The sequence below is a fragment of the Malaclemys terrapin genome, chromosome 2 (assembly GCF_027887155.1).
Source record: "Malaclemys terrapin pileata isolate rMalTer1 chromosome 2, rMalTer1.hap1, whole genome shotgun sequence".
NCBI classification, from domain to species: domain Eukaryota; kingdom Metazoa; phylum Chordata; order Testudines; family Emydidae; genus Malaclemys; species Malaclemys terrapin.
The window spans coordinates 233,004,055-233,027,163 of NC_071506.1; the positions used below are offsets into that span (position 1 = coordinate 233,004,055).

General features: G+C 41.9%; 1 protein-coding gene across 1 annotated transcript in view; it reads left to right on the plus strand.

The window, feature by feature from the left end:
* Positions 1-23,109, plus strand: part of DGKB (diacylglycerol kinase beta) — a 465,349-nt gene that overhangs the window by 57,268 nt on the left and 384,972 nt on the right. The window contains exon 4 of the mRNA XM_054021197.1: positions 22,238-22,391. Within this exon, the coding sequence (XP_053877172.1) occupies positions 22,238-22,391 (154 nt within the window). The remainder of the gene's footprint in view (positions 1-22,237; positions 22,392-23,109) is intronic.

Sequence of the window (23,109 nt, forward strand, 5' to 3'; positions counted from 1 at the left end):
TTTTCATTAGGCGAATTTAACTTGTGTCTTTGTGACTGTCCAAAATTTTGCTAATAGTGTAATTAAGAGCAGCCTGGAAAATTGAGGTAGGATAATCAGCCACAAGATAAGTTTCAGAGTAACAGCCGTGTTAGTCTGTATCTGCAAAAAGAAGAACAGGAGTACTTGTGGCACCTTAGAGACTAACAAATTTATTAGAGCATAAGCTTTCGTGGACTACAGCCCACTTCTTCGGATGCATATAGAATGGAACATATAATGAGGAGATATATATACACACATACAGAGAGCATAAACAGGTGGGAGTTGTCTTACCAACTCTGAGAGGCCAATTAATTAAGAGAAAAAAAAAAAAAAAAAAAAAAAAAACTTTTGAAGTGATAATCAAGCTAGCCGAGTACAGACAGTGTGATAAGAAGTGTGAGAGTACTTACAAGGGGAGATAGTCAACGTTTGTAATGGCTCAGCCATTCCCAGTCCTTATTCAAACCGGAGTTGATTGTGTCTAGTTTGCATATCAATTCTAGCTCTGCAGTCTCTCTTTGGAGTCTGTTTTTGAAGTTTGTACATTGGCCAAACCGGACAGTCTCTACGCAAAAGAATTAATGGACACAAATCTGACATCAGGAATCAAAATACTCAAAAACCAGTGGGAGAACACTTTAACCTGTCTGGTCATTCAGTGACAGACCTGCGGGTGGCTATATTACAACAGAAAAACTTCAAAAACAGACTCCAAAGAGAGACTGCAGAGCTAGAATTGATATGCAAACTAGACACAATCAACTCCGGTTTGAATAAGGACTGGGAATGGCTGAGCCATTACAAACGTTGACTATCTCCCCTTGTAAGTACTCTCACACTTCTTATCATACTGTCTGTACTCGGCTAGCTTGATTATCACTTCAAAAGTTTTTTTTTTTTTTTTTTTTTTTTTTTCTCTTAATTAATTGGCCTCTCAGAGTTGGTAAGACAACTCCCACCTGTTTATGCTCTCTGTATGTGTGTATATATATCTCCTCATTATATGTTCCATTCTATATGCATCCGAAGAAGTGGGCTGTAGTCCACGAAAGCTTATGCTCTAATAAATTTGTTAGTCTCTAAGGTGCCACAAGTACTCCTGTTCTTCTTTTAGCCACAAGATAATGTGTAATTTCTAGTGAGCTCTTGGAAATGTTTTCTGTTCCTGTGAGCTATTATTTTTTGAGAAGCATTAATATGATCACATAATTTTTCAATGATCATACTGTGTCATTGACATGTACACTGGTGTGATACAAAGCCAATTAGTCCCATAAACTATCCAACTTTCAGAATTTGATTAGAATATAAACTTTAGTGTAATTAGCTATATAATAACATTACCCTGTTGTGCTCAGAGCCTAAAACAACAAAATATATCCACACTACAGTAGATAGCTAACTAGATGAATCTAGAGGTTGACAGCTGCCTGTGTCTTCCCTCTGTACATCTGCGCGAGGGCCAGAGACAATGTGATTCTAAGGTTTGTAAATCCTGCTTAGTTCACAATTGAAAATGAATTTTGTAATCTCACCTGATATCCAAAGAGCATTTATTTTCCACATAGCAAAACCATATCCAGTGCAACACAGTTAGTAGCCACTGCTCTAGAGAGGCTCAGTGCTCGGTATAGGAATGTTAAAAATCAGGATTTATATTCAGGAACAAAGTGTCTGTGAGGAAGATTGAGTAGTGCAGTCAAACACTGTTCCTGACCTCTAAAACTCCAGTGCAGCTCTTCCTTAGCTTTCATTTATACCAAGTTTATCCATGTCCCAGACCCCAAAACAGTAAATGAAAGATATTTATCTGGGATATGAAACCATGAGAAGAGGGAGTGAATGCTCCATGTAATTGGTTTATTACACAATAACAGCTCAAGCAGCAATATGTTTGAAGAGCCTATGCCAACAGTGGCAACAAGGGATTCCAGAAAATTATGTTCCTCAACTTTCCAACTACTAGAGAACGGGTCAGCCAGCAAATATTACATACTAACTCAGGGTTGAGCAAACTTTTTGGCCCAAGGGCCACATCTGGGCATGGAAATTGTATGGGGGGTGGCATGAATGCTCACGAAACTGAGGGTTGGAGTGTGGGACGGGGTGAGTGCTCTGGGTGGGAGTGCGGGCTCTGGGGTGGGGCCAGAAATGAGGTGTTCAGGGTGTGGGAAGAGGCTCCGGGCAGGGGTAGGAGTTGTGGGGGTTGTCAGGGAGGTGGGGGGGGTTCTGGCTGGGGGTGCGAATGAGGGATTGGGGGTGCAAGAGGGTGCTCTGGGCTGGGACCGAGGGATTCAGAGGGCAGTAGGGGGATCAGGGCTGGGGCAAGGGGTTGGGGTCAGGGGTGCAGGCTCTGGGTGGCGCTTACCTCAAGCAGCTCCCGGAAGCAGTGTCACGTCCCCCTTCCATCTCCTATGTGGAGGCCCGGCCCGGCGGCTCTGTGTGCTGTCCTGTCTGCAAACTCCACCCCTGCAGCTCCCATTGGCCGTGGTTCCCGGCCAGTGGGAGCTGTGGGGGCGGTGCATGGGTTGCGATCAGTGTGCGGAGCCCACTGGCTGCCCCTATGTGTAGGAGCCGGAGGGCAGATGTGCCGCTGCTTCTGGGAGCTGTGCGGAGCCAGGCAAACCCCCAATCCTGCTCCTCGGCTGGAGCACGGGTGCAGGGCAAACCCCTAACCCCACTCCCTGGCGGGAGATTGAGGGCAAGATTAAAACGTCTGAAGGTCTGGATGCGGCCCCCAGGCCATAGTTTGCCCACCCTTGTAGTAACTAGTTGGTATCTGTCACATTCTGGGGTGCAATCTAGACCAGTGGGAGGTTGTCACTGCCTGCCCCTCTAACCCAGGGTGCCTTACAATGCTTTGCTGTTGTAGCTCCCACCCTCAGTTGGGCTACTCTCAGTTTACCAGAATGCAGGTCACACTAAGTGTCTGTATGTAGTTGAAACCCTGATCTGGCAGCTCGGACCCCAGCAGCCTGTCATCAACACACCAGTCACATTGGCTTCCACCAGCCTTGTTTACAAACTGACTTGTGACTGACATATGACTTATTTTTAAATGATTTTATGTGCACACAAGATTCAGCTTTTATAAGCGAGAAGCTGAAATTATTGAAATGATAAGCCTCTCCAAAATCAGGATCATAATGGAAACAATATATGAATATAGTAGCAATTATGGATGGTGATATAGTAGCAATTATGGATGGTTAAGAGGCAGGATAAGCATTATCCCTTTTTATGTGACAGTATTTCAAAGTACTGTTTAGTGATTCACTTTAAAATAAAAGTGAGATAAACACTTTGTTGGAAGCAAGATTCATTCAGATAGCTATTGATTTTTTTATATGGCTATTGATGAATTTTTAAAGGTGAAGCATTTCTGAGCTCACAAGTATAATGAGAAGAAGCACAGTCTTTATGTTTTGGACTTGATTATGGGTTACAGCAAGTCAGTTTGTATCAGTCTTCTCTGATGGATAATGTGGGACAGTTGTTAAACTGATATGCTGAAACATCAATTGAAAAGCGGTTTTTCTGTGAAATTACTTGCTGCAAGAAACCTTGAGAAACAAGGTGTTCTTCAGGGCAGATATTGTTCTCTTTTTATTGTGTATCCAAGAATATTGATATAAAATATATTTTGTTACAAGCTGTAACTTTTTAATTATTATAAGAAGATTCTATAGTGATATCTAATATCCCATAACTCCAGTTCCAAGATGGTGTAATGTAAAACACATCAGAGGTTTGTGGTCATGTTCATCACAAGACACTTTTGTGAGTCCTAGTGTTTATATTGTATAATTAACAAAATAATAGAGAGACAAGATTGGTGAGGTGATGTCTTCTATTTGGACCAATTTCTGTTGGTGAGACAAGCTTTCTGGCTTACACAGAGCTCTTCTTCAAGTCCTGGGGCCAAGATGGTTACAACAACACAGCTACAACACTGCATATAACAAAATAATGACATTCACAGTATAAAAATCTCTATAGAGGAAGGAGTGAGCAGTAGCTCCAAAGCTAATTACTTTGTTTATTAGACCCAGTGGTATGCAGCACAGTGCTGCTGATAAGAAAGCCTGGTGTGAAAGAGCCTTCTAAGTAGCACAAAAGAAAGTAGAAATAACATTTGATTCCATACTGTATAGCTCTTCATACTGTATAGCTAGAAATTATTTTACTAATACATTAGAGCCTTAGGGCTTGTCTACACTTACATTTTATAGCGCTCTAACTTGCTGGTTCGGCAAGTCTGAGCGCTTTAAAGCGCTAGTGTAAGCAGGCTCTGAGCGCTGGGAGCTAATCCCCTCGTGGTGGTGGATTACCAGGAGCGCTGGGAGAGCTCTCTCCCAGCGCTCGCGCACGACCACACTCACACTTCTCCCACGGCAGTGCTTTGAAGTTTCCAGCGTAGCCAGGCCCTTAGAGTTACAAAGACCTTGGGAATAGACGTTGTTCGTAACTCTGAAATGTTTGTAATGCTGAACAAAACGTCATGGTTGTTTTTTCAAAAGTTTATCACTGAACATTGACTTAATACAGCTTTGAAACTTTACTATGCAGAAGTAAAATGCTGCTTTCCCTTAATTTTCTTAGTAGTTTATGTTTAACACAGTACTGTACCGTATTTGCCTTTGTGTGTGTGTGTGTGTGTGTGTGTGTGTCTCTGCTGCTGCCTGATTGCATACTTCCAGTTCCAAATGAGGGTGTGGTTGACTGGTCAGTTCATAACTCTGAGGTTCTACTGTAACAAAATCCTTTATAGGCTAAAGCATATCTGCCCTGAATAGATACACTTTAGATTTCTCTTGTCCTTCCCCCACCTTCCCCAGATACCAGCACAGGAAGTAGTCATAAGGGAGTACAGGGAGGAAAAAGAATGGTACTGTCCCAGCAGGACAAGCACCTGAATGATGTTTGCATGTGGTGTCTGTTGGATTAAATCTATTTACATTTGAGCATACAGAAAAGAATGTATCAAACATCCAAAGGCTGGAGTGTCATGACACTATCTTCAATTGCCCATACATTTACTTCAGACAGACCTTTTGTACTGATCAAATCTTTACCATCTCAGGGGTGATACAGCTGAAGAGTGGCCAGTTACATTAAATAAAAGAAATGACAATTAACTTTTAAACAATACACAGAATAATTTGTGGCAGAATGCACTAGAAAGACATTATATGGTCACCATGGCATAAAGGGGTATAGGGGTATTGTTGTTATTATTGTTATAATAGTATTATTGTTTAAAAATACTTAACTGATGACTGCAGCAGTTTAATTGGAGTTATTGATGTTTGCAAAATGCCATTGCTTTCACTCCAAGATACAGGATAATCCAAATTTTAGGTGAATAGATTTAACAGTACAGTTTAGATATTACAGTCCGAATACTTGATTACATCACACATGAAAAGTTGTATGGAGATTTGATTGTGGAAAGCAAAATATATCAATGAGTGGAGATTGTCCCTCAGTAATTGAGAATTAGGTTGGTTAGAAAATACAATCCATGAGGAAAGTATTTGTTACTTTCCTGATTGCACTTCTCATTGGCACTCCAGCTCATCCCTCCTGGTATTGCCGATGGACATTTTGTCATACATACATAACAAGAGTTAGGGGGTTAGACAAGAATGATACTGTGATAATTATGGTAATTTTGACAATTTGATAATTATGACAAAAATGATACTGTGAGAGATACTGGACAAACTTTATTTAATTCAGTCAAACCTTATTGAATTGAGTTTAAATATTTTAGTAGTTGATTGTATTAAAAATGTAAATGTGTTATTGTGAAATTCTATGAGAGATAATGGGTCAGGTAATACCTTTTATTAGACCAACTTCTGTTCATGAGAGAGACAAGATTTTGAGCTTACACAGAGCTCTTCTTTGGGGCTGGGAAATGTACACAGAGGGTATGTCTACGCAGCAACAAGACATCGCAGCTGGCTGAGGCCAGGTGACTCAGGCTTGTGGGGTTTGGGCTTCGGGGCTGTTTCAATCCTGGGTAGGGTTTATTTTATTTATTATTTCTGGGCTTGGGCTGCAGCCTGAGCTCTGAGACCCGCCCACCTCGCAGGGTTCTAGAGCCCAGGTTCCAGGCCAAGCCCAAAAGTCAGTGCAGTGAAACAGCCCCTCAGCCTGAGTCCTGCGAGCCCAAGTCAGCTGGCATGGGCCAGCTGTGGGTTTTTCTTTGCTATGTAGACATACCCAGAGTGTCCCAGCTAAATACAAAGTGGAGCAGATTGTTGAGCATAAGCAGTTAACACATATTCAAGGGATATTCAAAGTGAAGTGGCCTGTTAATACCTCCCCAATCACAGAGGAAAGGAATTGGAGGAAGAAGGCAGCTGGGGGCGGGGGGTGTTGTTGTTAGTGGGTTATAGATTGTTGTAATAAACCATAAATCTGGTGTCTCTATTCAGTTCATGATTTTTTAGTGTCTAGCAAAGTTATGAATTTAAGCTCCCAGGCTCGTCTTTTGAAAGTGTTCTGCTGGTTTCCTTTGAATATGAGGATTGATGGTCAGTTATAGAGCTTTGTGAAAAGTGTTCACTGACAGGTGATGTGGTGTGTTTTTGTCTTTTATCATTTTCCTGTGTGAAATTTGAGAGTGTAGTAATTATCTGGTTTCATCCAAGTAGTTGTTACTGGGGCATTTAGTGCACAGGATGAGATACACCACAGGTTATGACCATAGGCACCAACTTTTCCTGATGCTGGTGGGTGCTCCACCCCCGGCCAGACTTCGCCCCCTGCCCCACCACCATTCCAATCCCTTCGCCAAAGTCTCCGTCCCCTCCCCGCCCCTATCTGACCCCTTCCCCAAATCCCCGCCCTGGCTCCGCCTCTTCCCTGAGAGTCCCGCATTCCCCCTTATCCCTCCTCCTTCCCAGTGCTTGCTGCCGCGAAACAGCTGTTTTGTGGTGGGAAGTGCTGGGAGCTAGGGGGAGAAGCAGGATGCAGCGCGCTCAGGGGAGGAGGCGGAGGTGAGCTGGGGCATGGGGGTGGAGAGCTGCCGGTGGGTACAGAGCACCCACCAATTTTTCCCCATGGGTGCTTCAGCCCCAGAGCACCCACAGAGTCGGCACCTATGGTTATGACAGGCACTTGTAAGACCCATGGCTTTTGAAAATTGTGTTGTGGGAGGTTTTTTTTTAATCATAGTATCAGTGGAGATATATCTACAGGTTTTGCATTTGTTGCTCTGGCAGGTCTGGTGCCGCTTTGAATCAATGTGTCTTCATCTGTAGGGAGCTTGTTTGTGATGATGAGCTTGGAAAGTTTGGGGGGATTGTTTGAAGGCCAGAAGAGGGGGTTCTGGAAAGATTTCTTTCAGAAAGGGGTCCCTATTGTGTATGGGTTGTAGCTGTTTGATACCCTATATGGGTTTCGGTGTGGGGTGATAGGTGACAAGTAGGGGTGTGCAGTCGGAGTGGGGAAGGGTTATTTCTGTATTGAAGAAAGTTCTCTTGGCGTAATCGGGGGGGCCTGTTCCATGATGCGATCTACTTCTCTGGTGGAGTATATGTAATTTATCTAAAATACTTGGCTGATGTAAATGTTGGGAAGTGTTCTGAGCTTCAGAGGAATCTCTTGAACAATGGGCTTGAACAGTGGCCTAAACCAAGAGTGAACTCTTAAAATTAAATCGGTTTCCCAGAAAACCTCTAGGGGACGTGAATGCAAATGAATCTCCCCTGGTTATGCAAGAACTGAGCTTTTTGAAGCTTCACCCTGAAGGTGGAGGACCTTTGTTTGGCTGATTACCTATTCATGGTGGTTTCAAAGACCCAAACAGGATAAAAGAGTGACTCACAGGGTACATCTACACTACAGCGGGGAGTCGATTTAAGATACGCAAATTCAGCTACGTGAATAGCATAGCTGAATTCGACATATTGCAGCCGACTTACCCCGTTGTGAGGACGGCGGCAAAATCGACTTCTGCCGCTTTTTGTCGGCGGCGCTTACTACCACCTCCGCTGGTGGAGTTAGAGCGCCGATTTGGGGATCGATTGTCGCGTCCCGACGGGACGCGATAAATCGATCCCCGAGAGGTCGATTTCTACCCGCCGATTCAGGCGGGTAGTATAGACCAGACCTCAGAGTCATAAGGGTGCCTGTTCTGAGCTGAAGCTGTGATGAATATGTGGCCACAGGAAAAAACCCTTGTGCGGGGTTTGAAGGATTAATCAACCTTGTTGGAGTGAGGGGGTGATCCCTGACAGGCTTTTAAGTATGTATGTAGGTTCTCTTATTGTTTTTAATGTGTGTTCTTTGTAATGCCTCACCTTAAGAATAAATGTGTTTGCTTATAAAGGGCTGTATGGTAACTTAACTGCTGGCAAATACACTGTTGTTAATCTCTGAAGAAAAAGAACAGTGCAGATGGTGGCCATTTAGGCATTTTGCCTTGCTAGAGGTTATCACCATGTAGACAAGGAACTGTTCATCCTGGAAATACCCCAGTCAGAAGGGGGAGAGATGAGGGTCTCTGCGCAAAAGAGGTGACGTCTGAGGTCAGAGCTGGGAGCCTAGAGTGGGTGCTCTTCTGGACCATAGAAGAGGAATACAGGTGCAGTTGCCCTGAACAGTGACAGATAATACGTGTCAAATACTGTCACATTATATGTGTTTGTAAGGAGCCTCTGACATACCCTTTCGTACTTGTAAGATATTATTGATATTTTTCTCCCATCCTGCAGCACTGTTTGTTTATTACTAGTAATAAATTAAGAAAACTTTAGGATTTTTAGAGAACATGAACATCTTGCAAGATTATGATACAATTATTATTATTTTTTTTTTAGAATGCTTTTGGGAATGGTTGGAAGATGTCAGCAGGGGAATTTTTTTCCTCATTCTGCCTCATAGTTTCATAAATTTGCATTCTTTAGAAAACTCCATCCCTAATTTTGAAACATTTCTTCTATAAAATGAGAAAGCTGGAGACACTAAACAGATGCTTCTCTGGTACTGTATTATGATGTCTGGTTTATATCCATTTATATATGTTGGCTGAAAAAGCACTGTTCAGTGCTTGTAGGCAGTTCTACAACGCGTTGTATTTTCTGTTCAGATACATGGTAGGCCTACTGTATTTTCCTCTAATGGATATTATCTGTGAAATTACAGGTAGTGACCAGACTTTGGTAGAATCTCTAAATTAATTTAATTGAATTAAGGTTTATTCAGGTTGCATTAGGAAATACTGGTTAAAATATTTTCTCAATATATATTTGTTGCTTTTCTATTTTTCATTCTATTGTACAATATATTCCATCCCTTTCTGTTTTCACGATGATGGCTTTGTGCTACAGTTCTGCACTTGTGCAATGATATGTGGGTGATATTTAAGTATTTCCCCGATAAAACAACATACGAAAAACACTCCCTCCAATCATAATACTTACAGTCATTGGCCAACCATTGGATGTGACCTGGGGCCCTTTTTAGTAACACAAACCAGAAACCATCTTTTCTGGCATCACCCCGGAACATCACTATTGGGCAGATGCCATCACTCATATCTTTCACACTGACCTTATAAGCCACCCCTTTTACTATCTATTTCAAATACAATAATTTGTCTTAGAAAATATCATAAAAAGCACAACCCTAGTTGGATCAGATTAACATAGCTCCACTGGTTTGAAGTGGATATATTTCTGAATGTGAAGGGAACCAAAGCAAGGGGGTAAAGGGCCAGATTCATCACTGCCCTACACCTTGTACATTGTTTTACACTAGTGCAAAGTGGATGTAAATTACTGCCAAATCAAAGTGGTAACATTTTACGCTCACTTTGCACTGGTATAAATTACCATATAAGGTGCAGGACAATGGTAATTTGGGCCCACCGTACTTAAAGCTCCCAGAAAATCAGTCACTCACAAGATGAAATACTGAGGGTGATTTGCCAACTTGTAAGTCTTAGCAATTTTCAAGACATGAGTAAGAAATATAAGTATTCACATACCTTATTTGTATATTTATTTTTCATTAAAAATCAGAGGTAGCAAATCTGTCACTGAAAAAGGCTGAAAAATTTGGATCATCTATGCAGGTTTCACTGTAAAGGAAATTTCATTACAGTTAGTTTGCAAGGTAATATGGCTGTAATAACATACTTTTATAATATGAAATTTTTCAAGAATTTTATCAAAATGAAATGAAATTAAAAATTATCCAAACTCAAGCTATCACTGGATTTTGGCACTGTCTTCACAGGCAGGGGAATGGTTTGAAACAGTCTGAGCTTCCGCAGTTATCAGCTTAATCCCTTTCATTCATACAGTTATTCTAAAACCGTATATATCCCCCTTTCCCAATCCTCCATGGTAATTGTAATTTCCAGCTGTCTCCATGGCAAACAGTCTGTTCTCCCCTTTATGTATGCACATGATCATTATATTTGTGTTAACACTTAGGCTATGTCTACACTACCACTTACGTCGGTATAACTTATGTCACTCAGGCTAGGTCTACACTACCCGCCTGAATCGGCGGGTAGAAATCGACCTCTCGGGGATCGATTTATCGCGTCCCGTTGGGACGCGACAATCGATCCCCAAATCGGCGCTCTTACTCCACCAGCGGAGGTGGGAGTAAGCGCCGCCGACAGAAAGCCGCAGAAGTCGATTTTGCCGCCATCCTCACAGCGGGGTAAGTCGGCTGCGATACGTCGAATTCAGCTACGCTATTCACATAGCTGAATTTGCGTATCTTAAATCGACTCCCCCCTGTAGTGTAGATGTACCCTCAGGGGTGTGAATAAGGTTCTCCCACTGACATAGCTACCGCTGTTCGTTGGGGATGGATTAATTAAGTTGTGAATTAGTGTAGCAACACTAACTTTCCTACTGAAAACTATAAATAATAATTACTAATGGCCAGATTCTTCTCTGAATTAAGCAGATCATGTTGTAAATCCACAGAGGTTGATTAGGTAACTCCAGATTTAAACCAGTACCACTTATATCAGATCTTATAATCTATATCATTTGTTACTTTCTCATTTCTCATGTTATTATAATGCATGATTTCATGCAATGACACTTTTTTGCATAAACATAATTCAGGCATAGGGTTGCGGTGTGACTAGTCCTCAGAACCCTGCATCACTGGAACTATGAAGATTTTTCCATCCTACTCTAGTGTATCCTGTTGAATTGACTTCTCTGAGGAGACAAACCATTTCCGTTAAACGTTATGAAGCTTTGTTCTTCTTCGAGTGTTTGCTCATGTCAAATCCATTCTAGGTGTGTTTGCGCCCATGTGCACAGTTGTCAGAGACTTTCTTTAGCGTTATCCATAGGGTCAGCTGCGGAGCCCCCTTGAGTGCCGCGCTCATGCATCGGTATATTAGGTGCTGCCAACCCTACGCCCTCTCAGTTCCTTCTTACCACCCGTGATGGTTTGTTGGCGCTCTAGTCTTCCATCGCAAGAGCATTAGTGGTTTTTTACAGCCATTGTCTATCTCCTTTGTATATAGTTTGTAGGTACTTAGTTAGCGATTAAGTTAAGCGTTAGGTTAGTTTTGCAGTTAGAGTCCCGGCTGGAACTTTGCCCCGGAGCAGGGCATATCCCACTCTCCCGCTTCAAACCATGCTTGTCATGCAGCAGGCTGATGCCTAATAGTGATCCCCCATGACAGCTATTTGAAGTGCCTGGGGAAGTCCCATAGAAAGGACAAGTGTAGAATCTGTAAAACCTTTCACCCTAGAACGTAAAAGGAGCAGGATATCTGCTTGAGGGCCCTCCTCCTGTCGAACGCCTTTCTGCTTCCATGGTCAGGGGCTCTGTTGTAAGCCTTCTTCCCCAATACCATTGATCCACAGGGTCCTCATGAAGATCAAGCAGGATAATGTGTAAGTGATCCTCATAGCACCGGCTTGGCCGCTCCAGCACTGGTTCAGCACAGTTCTGAACCTCTTGGTGGCTGCTCCATTGCAGCTATCACTCAGGCTGGACCTGCTGTCCCAGAACCACAGCAGTCCAAACCTGGCAGCACTTCACCTCACGGGCTTGGCTACTGCATGGTTAAATGCGGAGGAGCAGCAGTGCTCGGCCGGTGTCCAACAAGTTCTGTTGGGCAGCAGAAAGCCCTCCACCAGAGCAACCTACCTGGCCAAATGGAAGCGGTTTGCCTGCTGGACCTCAGATAAAGGCATTCGGCCAGAGTGAGCCTCGCTGCAGTTAATCCTGGACTACCTTCTACAGCTCAGACTCCAAGGCCTATCCCTTTCATCTATCCAGGTCCACTTAGCTGCTATCTAGACCTTCCATCCGCCGTTTGAGGGTAGGTCGATTTTTCGCTCAGGATATGACTGCTAGGTTTCTTAAGGGCCTCGAGCGCCTTTACCCACACATCAGGGATCCCATTTCTCCGTGGGACCTGAATCTCATGCTGTCACAGCTAACAGGACCCCCCCCTTCGAGCCTCTGGCTTCCTGCTCTCTCCTTCTCCTGTCCTGAAAGGTTGCATTCCTGGTTGCAGTAACATCTACCCACCAGGTCTCTGAGATTAGGGCGTTCACCTTGGAACCATCCTATATGGTCTTTTACAAAGACAAGGTCCAGCTGTGGCCACACCTGGTGTTCCTGCCCAAGGTGGTTTCACAGTTTCATATGGGCCAGGACATTTACTAACCTGTCTTTTTTCCAAAGCCACATAAGTTGGTGGAGGAGCGTTGGCTGCATTCCCTAGATGTCAGGAGGGCTTTAGCCTTCTACATTGAAAGAACAAAGCCATTCCGCAAGTTGAGGCAATTGTTCATCACGGTGGCCAACAGAATAAAAGTTCTTCCAGTGTCCACTCAAAGAATTTCTTCTTGGATTACTGCCTGCATTCACTGCTGCTATGATCAGGCAAAGGTACTACCTCCGGCAAGTGTAACCACCCACTTGACCAGGACCCAGGTCTCTTCGGCAGCTTTCCTGGCCCAAGTGCCCATCCAGGACATCTGTAGGGTGGCCACCTGGTCGTCCGTCCATACATTCACGTCCCATTATGCTCTTACTCAGCAGGCTCGGGACAATGCTGGCTTCGGTAGAGCAGTACTGCAAGCCGTTAGACTTTGGACTCCAAGCCCACCTCCGAGGATACTGGTTGTGAGTCACCTAGAATAGAATTGATATGAGCAAGAACTCGAAGAAGAAACAGTTGCCTACCTTTTGTAACTGTTGTTCTTCAAGATTTGTTGCTCATGTCCATTCCATTACCTGCCCTCCTACCTCTCTGTTGGAGTTGCCGGCAAGAAGGAGGTTGGTGGCACCTAATATACCGATACGTGAGCACAGCACTCAAAGGAGCACCATAGCCGACCCTACGGATACTGCTGAGGCAAAAGTCTCCAACAACTGTGCATGTGGGTGCGCACACATCTAGAATGGAATCGACATGATCAACACATCTCGAAGAACAACAGTTACAAAAGGCAGGTAACCAGTATTTACTTTTTTTATTTGGAAACATACAGGCCAAAATTCTGGCAGCTATATTCGCATGGGCATGTAATAGAAAACACCTCTGCAGAGGAAACTTATGAGCCAGAGTTTCTAATACATTATCTGACACCAGCAAAACCAGCAGACATGTCACTCTGTGTGTGCTCCTAGAGTGACGACATTGGTGTGTGTGTGGTCTGTGCATTGGTGTGGTAATGGCAATTATACATCTTATTCTGTATATGTGATTTATGTTCCCAGTAGGAATATATTAAAAATATTTTTAGTTACAAATGCCAATGTCATCATCTGCCACATAATAGGAGTCCAATTCTAGCTCATTTTGGTGCATATTAACTCAGCAAAATCACAATTATTGTGTGGCCATACATAGACTGTTCCCAAGAAGCAGTGCTCAAATATGCAAGGAGCAGTCTATGTATGGGCATACACTAACTCTGATTTTGCTGTGCTAACACCTGCACCACAATGGCCAGAATTTGGTTTCTACTTATGTGGTAAATAATGACATTTATATTTGTAGCTAAAACCTTTAAAATATATTCCATAATTTTATTAAAAAAAACCAACACCCTAAATATTTAATTCAGGAAATGCTAGGAGAACACATTCATCCCAATACTCAAATGCAACGCTCAGTAAGGGCAATTTCCATAATAAATTTCCACTTTCTACCCCTATCCATTTCCATACTAGTACAGTTTAAAAAAACAAAAACAAACAATAATACTTTCAACTTCTTATTTAATGGGTAATGTCTATTTTATTAGCTCCCTTCATACTTCAAAACCATAGAATAACGTTTGCATCTTTTCCAGATCCAGGCTCTGCCCAAAGTGGAAATTTAAGAATGATTTAAAAATTGGGCTTATATTGGAAATGCTTAGGCATTCTTAGCTACAGCTGTGACTAGTGCTCCAGCTTTACTAACGTGTACTTCTGAGAGTACTAAGTCTGTGCATAGTAGTGCACATAGACCCTGCAAAGTCTTGGTCTGTGACATCACAATATTTTTCAAGTATTGGACCCATATACTGTTTAAAAAAAAAATGCTATCACCATCACTAGGTTAATACCAATTATACTTTATGTGCTTGGCACCAACTGGAGAACAGGCAGGTTAATGTATAATTAAACAAGCACTTAACTGAAAATTGTATTTTAACATCGTTGTCCTAATTATACAGTACTTGGAATTATCTTATTTACTGAAATAAACGTATATTTCATGAAAATAGGATGGAATGTGTAATGACTTCCATTTTCCATTTACATGACAATGGATACAAAGGGGCTTATGTTGAAATACTACATACAGTTTTGAAAAAAGAAACAACCAAGGGAGTATGATGATATTTTAAAAATTATTTGTGTTAAAGATGAATTCTGAAGCACTAGATTGTACCTAATCCCCTTTACAAGGACAATGAGTTGGTGAAGAGTGAGGGACCTTATTGTCCAGCCTTTTCTGCAGCCCACCCACAATAGTAGCTTTTGTGCTCGGGTGAGCAAAAGACAACTAACAAGTTTCTCCTCTGCCCTCTCCCTCATAGGGTATGTTTGGAGAGGGCAATGTTTCTAAACATACCTAAGTTAGTCCTAAAGGACATATAGAGCTTGCGCTTTACAACACCTTTTATTACTTTTTGGAACCTAAAACTGCAATTCACTCGTTAGTGTGTATGCTTACCCGCTTGAACCTTGTGAATAACTCTCATTTCTTTTTCCAGTTAATAAACCTTTAGTTAGTTTAATATTGGATTGGCTACAAGTGTTGCCTTTGATGAGAGATCTAGGGTGACCTGGGGTAAATGACTGGTCCTTTAGGAATGGGAGCAACCTGAATATTATTGTGATTTTTGGTGTAAGGGATCATTTATCACAAAGGCAGGCTTGCCTGGGTGGCAAGATAGGAGAGTCCATATGACTCCATGTTAAGGCTGTTGTGGTGGCTGAGGAGTTCACACCTGAGGTTAGTGCTCACAGTCTTCAGACAATTTGACACAGAACACAACTTTTTCTTTCAGTGTAGACATGCCATTACATGTCCCTACACCAAATGCTACAACCAGCAAACGGGAGAACTCCAGGAGTTATTTTACCTGGGAGTGAAGAACCTCCCCCCGAATTGCCGCCACAGATCGCGATCGCGGCTTTTTGTTTGTTTGTTTGTTTTGGCTTCTTGGGGCGGCCAAACCCCTGGAGCCGGCCCTGCCATTTAGCCCCAATAAAATTACCTATTGTGTACAAATGTGTAACTGTCAGATATTAAATGTTATATGCCATGATCAAAAACTCTTATTATCTATCATTAAAGAAAAAAATTCCACAGGGGAGCAAAATTTTGTCTAATGGCCATATCTTGTTCTGCATATAGAAATCCCATTTAAATCAGCAGGAGTTATGTATGCTTAATATCCGGATATAGCTAAAGCTATATGAATATTAGAGCCTTGTGGCATCTGTTCAGTGCAGGAGTCTATGTCAGGCTAACTCTTGTTAATACTAGTTGGAGTCACTTGCATAAATCCTCATATAATGGAACAATAAATTTCTCTGAGCTCTACACTTCCGTGTGCTGTGAGACATGGAGAGGAGCAAAAGTAAAATGGAACAAACTAGCCACGCTCCCATCACTGGTAGCTATTTCCCTAGTGGGGGTGGTTTTTTTAGAGTGCTGGGAGAGCTATGCCACGATTACACAAGCCATGTTAAAGCGCTGCTCCAACAGCACTTTAACATTACCAGTGAAGCTGTGCCCTTAGAGACCCACTCATATTCAGGCAGGTACCAGTGATGAAGTTAATGGGCGAAGATGTGTTAATTTCTCTGTCTTCACTGTCGGAGAAGGATATACTACAGAAATGTGGAAGTAGGAGCCAATGATTGTATGGATCCTAAAGGAGCTGCTCCTTATAAACTTGTGGTTTTTAAGAAGGATGTTTTTCTTGGACTAATTTTTATAATGAAGAAACATCCTATTATTTTCTATAACCATGCTACCTCTCCATATTTATTTATATAACCTCTCGTGTTATGAAAGCACTAAAATAAAGTAAAAATAAAATGACGCATCAGATTTAAAAAGAGGGAGGGGAAAATCATATTTTATCAATAATTTATATAGTGTTCAGAGAGAACTGGAAAATGGAATTGTTTACCACATCAGTAACTTGAGAATGTGATTGAAAATGGCTAGGAATTTTTAATACCTATGAAATCGAACATCCCTTTTAATTTTATAGTTCTGTATTATACAAAGTTGGCTTTCTTAACAAATATATATTCAAAATGAGCAAGCAACTCAGAACACATGGTTACAACCACCAGAGGCCTGTCCAGCTTCAAGCAAGTTGGTAAGGATGAGAGTACCACCTTTCTCATGGGTAGCCTTTTCTGCACATATTAGGCTTTCTGTCAGGATCCCTGTGGAGGGACTTCCTTCAAGATCTGATCTCAGCCTTCATAGTAAACTCAAGGTAGCCCTTATGTAGTTCCCCCAAAAAGTTATCTGACAGCTGCAATAGATGCTCTGATAGCTCCTGCTTGACCCTTTCACCTGGCTAGACAGCTTCATAGGGAATTTGGGGGCACAATACCTAATACAAGTTCTGGTGCCCTTCTGGTGTGTGGAACCAGAATACATGTAACCATGGACGTTTCCATTCCTGCATGTTTGTATATAATGTTGTTTGTGCATGTATGTGTGTGACTACATGGTGCTTTGTATTTTCAATTCCCTGTCATCTCTTCACAAGTCAACATTTTCAAAGAGGTCTACATTGTCAAGTCCCTGTGATTTTTTTGAAATTGTAAAATGGTGAAACTATGAAATTATGAGCTTGACGTGAATATGAGAAGCCAGTATCTGAACAATGAATTGAGCCCTTGAAATGTTCAGTACTTTAAATCACAGGAAAGGAAATGATGGAAATGTTAGTGCAAAGGTTTGTGGAAAATCTTCCACTAGTGTTTCACAGACCTATCAGATAATAAGTTGTCTGCAAATATTAGTTTTGTAAGCACAGCAGCTGCATACTGACTTTTGGGTGCACTGTTTACTTTTCCATTTGAAAATTTTGTCCCATAATATTTCAGTACGGAATATTTTTTTTATCAGTTGTTTTTTTACATACCAGTAGTTCAGTTGATGAGCTAGAAGAAAAGAGAAAGAAGTAACATTAGAGAAAAAGAACAAATGGAAAATTGCGCCTATGTATGTCTGACACTCCTACTTTATCAATTCACTTGTCTGTTGGGGTGGCACGCAGTGGGAGGAGGATCCCTAGAGTTTGGTGAGGGAGAAAAAAGAGTGCAGGTGACATTTGTCAGCCCACTAGTCCTCAAATAAAAATAGACTTTGCAGAAAATAGCATCTGACATCTTAGGAACAGAACTCTCAATTGACCGTAGGAATGTACAAGATTGCAAGACAAGCACAAATCTGTATTTAAAGTTTGGATGCTGGTCTTAAATCACCTGTAGTAATGATAAATGTCTTTGGAAGATGCTGGTATGAAGATGTGTAAAGCTTATATGTTTGCATTGAGGATAAATTGGCTTACAACTGCATATGTCTTAAGTATCTGACAAATTAGCTTAAATGTGGGCAATATATAATGTAATTTTTAATTTATTTTCGTACATGTGGCATGGATCAAGGTGGAGCTTTGTGTATGTTTCTTGTCCAGTGTAATTTAGTTTTCTGGTAATGATTTTCTTATTGCCTTATTGCAACTGTAAATAATATGGGCCAGATTCTTGGCCTCATTAAATCTGATTTGCACTGCTTCCATGCATAAATCCCTACCTGAGGATTCCTCTAGCATACGGTTGTCCTTCAGTGCTGTAGAGCTGGCATAGCTGTCCCTACACTATTCTTCTTTGTTGCACTGGAGGCTGCTGGAAGCTCCTGGGACAAGTTGAGCTCAGCTGGAACTGAGGTGCTAGCCTAATGTATGTATACTTATTTATTGTATCTTTTATACTGCACTATTTTCATGTAACCTGGAAATAGGTTTGACCTGGCATTGGCCACTTGGAAGACAGGATACTGGGCTAGATAGACCATTGGTCTGACCCAGTATGGCCGTTCTTATATTCTAGGGCTTTGTGGCTTTGGACATGTGCTAATAACATCATGCATCCGGTATGATGTTGTTATAGTGCCTAGGAGCCCTTGTCATGGGCCCCATTATGCAGGGGGGCCCATTATGCAGGGCATTTGAGGAGGGATTTCAAGGAGGATGGTGAAGCTGCTTTGTTGATATTTACAGGGAGCGCCTGTGTCCCATTCCGGAGCAGAGTCCAGGTCTGTGAGGGGTTGTGGCACTGCCTGCCCCACAACTGTGGGTGCCTAACAATGCTTTACTGTTGTAGCTCTCAACCTGGGCCATGCACAAACAGCCTACCAGCATGCAGGTCTCACCCTGAATGTCTGTGTATAGTTGCAGACCTGGTCCAGCAGCCAGCCAGCAACACACCAGTCACATGACAGCTTGCACAAGCCTTGGTTACTATTTGCAGGATGACCCCAACATACTCCCAGTCCCAAATTTTCCCAAAATTGTGTGTTCTTCACTGTCCATTCCTCTTCTGGACAGTTCAGATATTAAAGGTTTCTTGCTCCTGTAAAGAGTCAATATTCAACAGTTTGCTACTTTAACTGGAGTAACCAAACAATTTAGCTTAAACACAGCACTGGATTGCCTTAGATTAAAAAAATAAAACAGTTTAACACAAGAAGATAGGATTTTAAGTGAATTCAAGTATGAGATAAAGTTAGAAATGGTTACCAGCAAATAAAAGTGAAAACACGCATCTAAAAGTCTAAAATTTAATCTAGCAAGCTTTGGTTCAAGGCTTTGATTAAGATGACCTTTCTCTCCCCCAGAATCCCAAAGGTGCTGGTGCCTTTCTCTTCTTAGAGATAGAGAGAGATACCTCTGGGTTCTCTGCCCCTCTTGCTTATTGTCCAGTCAAACTTTGAAGTAAATTCTTCTGAAGCTTCTCTCTCAAAGCAAAAGTCAAGTGGTAAAGGAGGCGTCATGCTCTTTCTTCCCACCTGTGTTTGATGAGATGCAAATTTTGCTTTGTTTCCTGCCATTTCCTCTCCCTACTGTCTCATGGACCCTGTTTACTACTCATATGTAAATTGGGATGAATACACATTTCTTTGTTTAGAATAGACCTGTTTAACAACTTCTGCCTGGGCAAAAGTGTCCCTAGCATCTGTTTTGCCAGAAGCTGGGAGTGGGTGACTGGGGAAGATAGTTCACTTGATGATTATCTGTTCTGTTCATTCCCTCTGAAACACCTGGCAGTGGCCACAGTCGGATACCGGGCTAGATGGACCATTGGTCTGACCCACTATGGCCGGTTTTATGTTCTAGGGCTTTGTGGTTTTGGACGTGTGCTAATAACATCATATAGGGGGATTTCATAATTTTACATATAATGTTGCTACATACATTTCACCATGGTATTATTGACCAGCAAGTTACTAGCTTTCAAATGATACCTCACAAGGCATATTTTATACAAAGATTATTACAACATTGTGCAGGGTGAGAATATAGGCGTGCTTGTGATCACAGCCTCCCAAGCATGAGGGGCAACATGGGAAAAAGCACAAAGATGCTTATATGAAAATTTAACGGTTGGCAATGGAGGCTGGCATCTTGGGCCAGTCGGAGGTGGGAGTTGACATCTCAACAATGAATGATCCTTTATAGCCACATCTCAGCAGTACATTTTAGTCCTCAGGCTCACCATAATTCGTTCATAGTAAATCTAGAACCTTGCTGCTTAAAATATTTATACAGAGTGGTTTATTTTAAACAACAGAGTCTGCCTATACCTTTATTATTTCAGAAATGAGAGACAGGATGTCTTACTGGCAGATGTATAGCAATATAGTATGTGATAAAGGGACTTACTTGGGGGCTAGTAGATTTGCAAACCACAGATGCTACATTATTTACATATGACTTCTGTAGCACTAAAGTAACATTATATAACATAAGTACAACACAAACATATAGCTTGATTCTTCAATACTTTAGTGAAAAGTCCTTAGGTTATTTGTCCTGTTGACTTCAGTCATATTAGAGGTGTGAATAAGTTGTTTGCAGTTAGTGTAGCTGTGTTGTTCCCAGGCTATATGAGATACAACGTGGGTGAGCTAATAATTTTTTTTTTTGGACCAACTTCTGTTGAAGAAAGCAAGATTTCAAGCTTCATAGATCTCTTCATCTCTGGAAAAGGTAATCAGACTTGAAATATGTGCACAACAAAAACTTACTGAAGAGGACAAAAGTTGGTGTTGGTGCTGGGAGAGTGGGTGGCAGCACGTGACCCGGGACCCCTGCTGCTGCTGCTGGGGGGTGTTGGTGGGACTGGCAGGCTCCCTACCCAGCTCTGTGTGGGTCCCCGGAATTGGCAACATGTCCCTCCCTCAGCTTCTAGACAGAGGTACAGCCAGGGGCTCCGTGCGCTGCTCCTGTCCCAAGCCCTGGCTCCGCAGCTCCCATTGTCTGGGAATCACGGCCAATGGGAATTGCAGGGGCGGTGCCTATGGGCAGAGGCAGTGCGTAGAGCTGCCTGGCCACACCTCTGCCTAGGAGCTGAGGGAGGGACATGTTGCCGCTTCCGGGAAACCCCCTGAAGTAAGTGCTGCCCAGAGCCCTCACCCTGTCCCGTGCCTCTGCCCCATCCCCGAGCCCCCTCCCACACCCAAACTCCTCCTACTGCTGGTGAGGGAGGGTGTAGTGGCCTGAGAATGCCCTTGCAGCAGTTGATGTGGCTGGTCCAGGGGCTGTCCGAGCTGCTCAGTTGGCCCCCGGCTCAGCCACATCAGCTGCTGTAGAAGTCATGGAGGTCCTGGAAAGTCACGGAATCAGTGATGTCCGTGACAGACTCGCAGCCTTATTTATGATATAGAAACAAAGGTAGGCAACATCATCTATCCTTTATATTAATTTAAGAAATAATGATACGCTGCTTTTTTGATATTATCACTGACCTAACACTGTAACTCCAGTGATAAGTATACAGTTATGACACAGTAATTGTAATATCTCAAAATCTTTTGATCTGTTCCATGCCATCTTTAATCTCAGGGTCACTCTATATTACTTAGTAGGATAAAATGTAATTGTGAGCTTTTACTGTTCATTTAATAACTGATAGTACTGTATCACCAAAATGAAAGCAACAATATGGGCTGATTAGTCTCTCCATTTTACTTTGCTGTAGAATACAAGAACAAATTAAATTAAATGGCAAAAATCACAAGGAAACTTTTGTTTATATAATGCTATATAGTCAACATGTGAAAATTTTTGCTATTGGAAGTCCTCAAGACAAAGGGGTTGGTTCTCACTTACGCTGAGGCCCCTTTACAGCATTCTGGTAGTGTAAGGGGGCCATAAAGTGGGAGTGAATGTAATTTACCAGATTTGTAGAAATGAGCCTTAAAGTAAATAAGAATCAGGGCCAAATACTGTAGGTGGAGTTTTAAGGGCTGTGAATTTTTGAAACATTAATAAAAAATTGTAGTTATGTGAGTTAAAACTGTGTGATTGTCATATTTTATAAATGTATATTATTAAAGTTTTTCTACTATTTCAACCAATAACCAAAATTCATTTAATATTAGATTTATCCTGAAATGCCTGAAGTTAAAGGTGTTTTTATTTTTATTTTTTTTAAACTTTAGACAATTGATTTAGAAGGTTTCAGGCTGTTCATGAAGACCTTTCTGGAAGCCGAGCTGCCCGATGATTTCAGTGAACATCTCTTTACGTCATTCAGCAACAAAATCTCCCATTGTATTCCCTTAGTTAAAAGCAAGCCCCAACTCCTACCAGGAGGTAAGTAATCAAAATAATACCGATTTAACGAAGACTGATCTATTTTAAAGGAAAATATCTACATGGGAAATTGAAAGTACAGCAGTAACATTTGTTTCTAAGAGCCATACAAGCATAGAGTTCTAGGCAGTGTATAGAACTTGTGCTTTTATCCTGGACTCATGTTGTGATCAGGTGTTTGCAGAATTGGGGGAAGTATTCCAGTAAACCTCTTTTTCAATGCTGTGCTGTGCTGTGCTGGAGGAATGAAATTAAATAGTTGCACTTTATTAATCCACAGTCACCATCCAGCCAAGGCACCAAGTGGACTAACTTTGTCAAATTAAAACCTATTCAATTTCTAATCTGAGGTGGCACTGATGCCTATTTTCTGTGCTACTTAAACACCACTTAGGAAACCACTGTTCCTGTAGCAGGTTCCCACAACTCCTGCTTGATGCTTTGAAGCTTCCTTGCAATTACTCCCTCCCCTGTAATTGACTAGTTGTGCTGCTGCTCCTACCCATCCTTTGCATTGGATATTTAAAATAGCTATAGTTACTGTTTATCTGCCACATTTCCTCAAGCAACATAAGGCCCTTGTCCTCATTGAGTAGTTTGAAGTTTTTCTACCAGTTTTCAGAATTTTGTTAACTATGATTGAGTTCTCAGAGAGGATAGAGCAGCTCAAAAATATATAACAACAAAAAAGTATAATAAATAAAACAAAACACCAAAC